The 3,716-nt window shown below is 38.1% G+C and overlaps 1 protein-coding gene and 2 non-coding genes across 3 annotated transcripts; 2 read left to right on the forward strand and 1 right to left on the reverse strand.

The window, feature by feature from the left end:
* Window positions 1-207: 207 nt before the first annotated feature.
* Window positions 208-348, forward strand: LOC121878281. Its single transcript, XR_006091119.1, has one exon. It is a non-coding gene; the product is annotated as a U4 spliceosomal RNA (small nuclear RNA).
* A 619-nt stretch (window positions 349-967) lies between these two features.
* Window positions 968-1,108, reverse strand: LOC121878282. Its single transcript, XR_006091120.1, has one exon. It is a non-coding gene; the product is annotated as a U4 spliceosomal RNA (small nuclear RNA).
* A 338-nt stretch (window positions 1,109-1,446) lies between these two features.
* LOC121878280 lies at window positions 1,447-3,609 on the forward strand (the record flags this gene model as incomplete). Its single annotated transcript, XM_042384376.1, has 2 exons — window positions 1,447-1,501; window positions 2,800-3,609. Coding segments are annotated over exons 1-2 (865 nt in total), but the record flags the coding sequence as incomplete, so codon positions are not given.
* Window positions 3,610-3,716: the final 107 nt, after the last annotated feature.

The following is a 3,716-nucleotide window of genomic DNA, read 5'->3' on the forward strand; positions in this document are numbered from 1 at the left end:
TTTTATTTTTACAATAATTGAAAATAAACATTTATAAAAGCGAACTGGCAATTTACCATATCAAAACCTATGGATGCCCCACCCAGTTAAACAGTTTTAACTCATTTTATTATTTCTAATTTATATTGAATAAATATTCCTTGATATAGTTATTTAATATTTGTGAAACGAAGTATCTATAAATAAATATCCAACATCTATATTATTAGCTTTGCGCAGTGGTAGTATCGTAACCAATGAGGTTTATCCGAGGTGCGATTATTGCTCGTTGAAAACTCTCCCCAATACCCCGTCTAGTCGTCGTGAAATACCGACGGCAACGACATTTTTTGTTAGCCCGTTCCAGGGCTAAATATACTGAATCTAGAAGGCAAAACATGACCAATCATATAATCTAACTATGACATGGTTCGTGTGAGTAATCATGAACAGCTTTTCCAGGGTAATCCCTCCTGATTTGCCAGGTCCTCGCACAGTATACAGTACAATACCTAATTATCTAAGTTCGTGGATTACAGACTACAAGTCATTTATGTCACGGGGTCCATACAAGAATTTGTATTTTATACATTACTCAAGAAAGAAATACGGGTTATTGATAAAATGGCATACTATAATGTATAATTATAGATTACAGAAATATGTTCTAGATTCCTTAGTATAGTCAGAGGAGTGTATTTATGATTCAATGTCATATTTCATATTTCTTTCTTGAGCAATATGTAAAACGTAAATTGTGTCTTGTATGACTCCTGTCACAGAAATGACTTTAGTTCGTAATCTACGAATTTAGTTAGATAACTTGAGATAGTGTAACCAGAATACTCCACGAGAACATGGAAACCACGGATTTCCCTAGAAAAAGAGACCTTAATTAAGATGAATTTATTTATTCACACATGAATCAAGTTAAGGTGTAGTTTCAATTGAAAGTCATGTTTTGCCATCAGATATTCATTATTTTTAGCCCTGGAACGGGCCAACAAAAATTGTCGTTGCCGTCGGTATTTCACGACGACTAGACGGGGTATTGGGAAAAGTTTTCAAAAAGCAATAATCGCACCTCAGATAAACCTCATTGGTTACGATACCGCCACTGCGCAAAGCTGATGATACTTCGTTTGTTAGAAATACATGTCTACAAGGCCTTCATTTAATTGTTAGAGTAAGACATTTTTATGTAAGTGTGAGCATTATTTAAACATTTATGGATATTTCTTGATAGATACTTATTTACATACATATTAACTAATTATAAACAGAAATATCTAATTATTTGAGCTTAAACTTCAATAGAAAATAAGAAAAACCGTAATAATATGAGTTAAAACTCTTTAACTGGGGTGGAGCATCCATAGGGTTTATTATGGTACAGGCTTCCACGGGCGGCCTTACTCTACAGTCACAGCTGGCGGAAGAGCTTCAACGAGCAGGTCGTTTAATACAATGACGGAATTGGGTGATGGATACAGCAGACACAGCAATGTAGCCCTAGCCCAGGGTACTGCTGGGGACTGTTGACGGATTTGGAGCTGACTAGCAGCAGTGAATGTGAAGAACAAAAGCTGTTTAAAGTTGTGAATAGCAAAAAGAAGAATAAAAGGAGGAATAGAGATGGTATAAGCAGTGATGATAATATTTCCCACTTGGTGGATAAACGAAAGAAAATTGATGGTGTGAATCATTCTTCAACCAAGATCAGTACAACTAGTGTAAACCCCATTGATGGTTTAGATGGCAGCAACTCATCAAGGAAGCCACGTCTTTACTACCCCAAGGATAATGGCATGGATTTTCATGATAAGGTAAAGTGGTCAGTTAGACTCACTAAGCGCCATCAAGGGTATCAAGTGCTCTTTAAAGAAGGTAAACATATTCCTTATATTACTGTGAAGGATGAGGAACTGTTAGATATTTAACTACAGAAGGTTTTGAGAATGTAGTGATGGAAAAGACTGTCGAGTCCATTGGGAAGTGTACTAAGATCATTCTTTTTGATTATCCTGTTTACCTTGACCCCGAGGATGTGTTGGCTGACGATAGATTTATTAGGGCCAAGAGACGTGTAATTAGATTTGATGGACCTATAACCTAAGCCGCAGTTAATTGCGATAATCAAAGGTTCGGCGCCAGAGGAGGTCTTTGTGAGATGTTTGGGATATAAACGGGTTGATATCTACGACGAATCTCCAGTAATATGCTATAAGTGTTACAAGTGGGGGCACATGGCGTGGAAATGCCATAATGATTTTCGATGTAGGTTCTGTGGAAAAATGCATGAATCTAAGGTATGTGGAGATAAACTTAAGGCAAAGAAGAAAATTACACCAAAATGCTGTAATTGTGGGGGGCTCACAATGCCAGCTCGTGGGTGTGTCCTAAAAACCGAAAGTTCATCAATTGCAATCACGAGCTCAGTCCATTAATCAAGAGGATAAAGGTGACGCTGTAAGGAGCGATGTTGCAGGGACACCAAGTGCTGTAAGTGTGTGGGAAAAGCGAATGGAAATACTTAATGCAGCAGCACAGAAAGACATAGGTAACGGGGGCAATAACCTTATAGCCAGGGCCGGATTCAGGAGTGGGCAAAGTGGGCAGCTGCCCAGAGGCCTCCACATATTGCAATATTTTATTTATTTGCTTATTCATTTGGATTATTTTTATTTTCATTTTTAAAATTCATGTTTATCTCTTCCATCACGTAAAACTATGTTCAGCAAGAAGCGTGATAGAAATTAGGCTAGTTACTCCTTGAAATTCATGAATACCTGGTTTTCCTATGATGTACCTGTCGAGCAGTTGCAGTGAAAGCAGTTGTCCAAGGTTATCTCCCAATCCGTGAAGCGCTTGCTAAAATAGCTAGAGATGAAAATGAAACGAGCAAAACATGTTATGAAGCCAATGGTCTCCATGATAAGATGTGCAAGTTAAAGACTGCTATTTATGCTGTGTTTTGGCATGGCATTCTTGGCAGAGTTGATGCAACAAGCCATGCATTGCAAGATCCTAAACTCGATTTGAACACAGCAGTAGCAATGCTGAAGTCCTTGGAATGTTTTGTAAGAGAAAAAAGAGATTGCTTCCATGTTTATGAGAAGAAGGGAAGGGAAATGTCAGAAACTGGGGATTATTCACAGACACGCAAGCGTCAACGTAATGTACGACTCAATCCATTGGATTATGGACGATCAGAAGAAGCAGCCCTCTCACAGTCAGAAAAATTTCGGGTTCAGAATTTCCTTCCAGCAATTGATCAGTTTCTGAGTTCACTGGATCAACGGTTAAAGGCCTATGAGGAAACCTGTTCACTTTTCGGGTTCTTGTCTAAACTGGAGTCAATGAATTGTGACGAAATTGAAGCAGCTGCAGCAAAATTGGCTGCTGAGTACAAAAATTATTTGGATCAAACACTTGGAGTTGAACTTGTGCAGTTTACAGCATTCTTCACTCAATTTCTTGAAGACGAAGATGATGAGAAAGGGAGGGCACATTACCTTTACAAGCTGTTGATAGACAAGAAAGTTGTAGATACATTTCCAAATGTTGAAATAATACTACGGATGTACTTGGTGCTCATGGTCACAAATTGTTCTGGAGAACGTTCTTTCAGTAAAATGAAGTTTATTAAAAACAGACTTCGTACTACAATGTGTCATGATAGGCTCAGCCACCTGGCTTTGATGAGTATCGAATATGACATCATCAGAGAGATTGAC

Source organism: Homarus americanus, unplaced genomic scaffold, assembly GCF_018991925.1.
Source record: "Homarus americanus isolate GMGI-L3 unplaced genomic scaffold, GMGI_Hamer_2.0 scaffold33937, whole genome shotgun sequence".
NCBI classification, from domain to species: Eukaryota; Metazoa; Arthropoda; class Malacostraca; order Decapoda; family Nephropidae; genus Homarus; species Homarus americanus.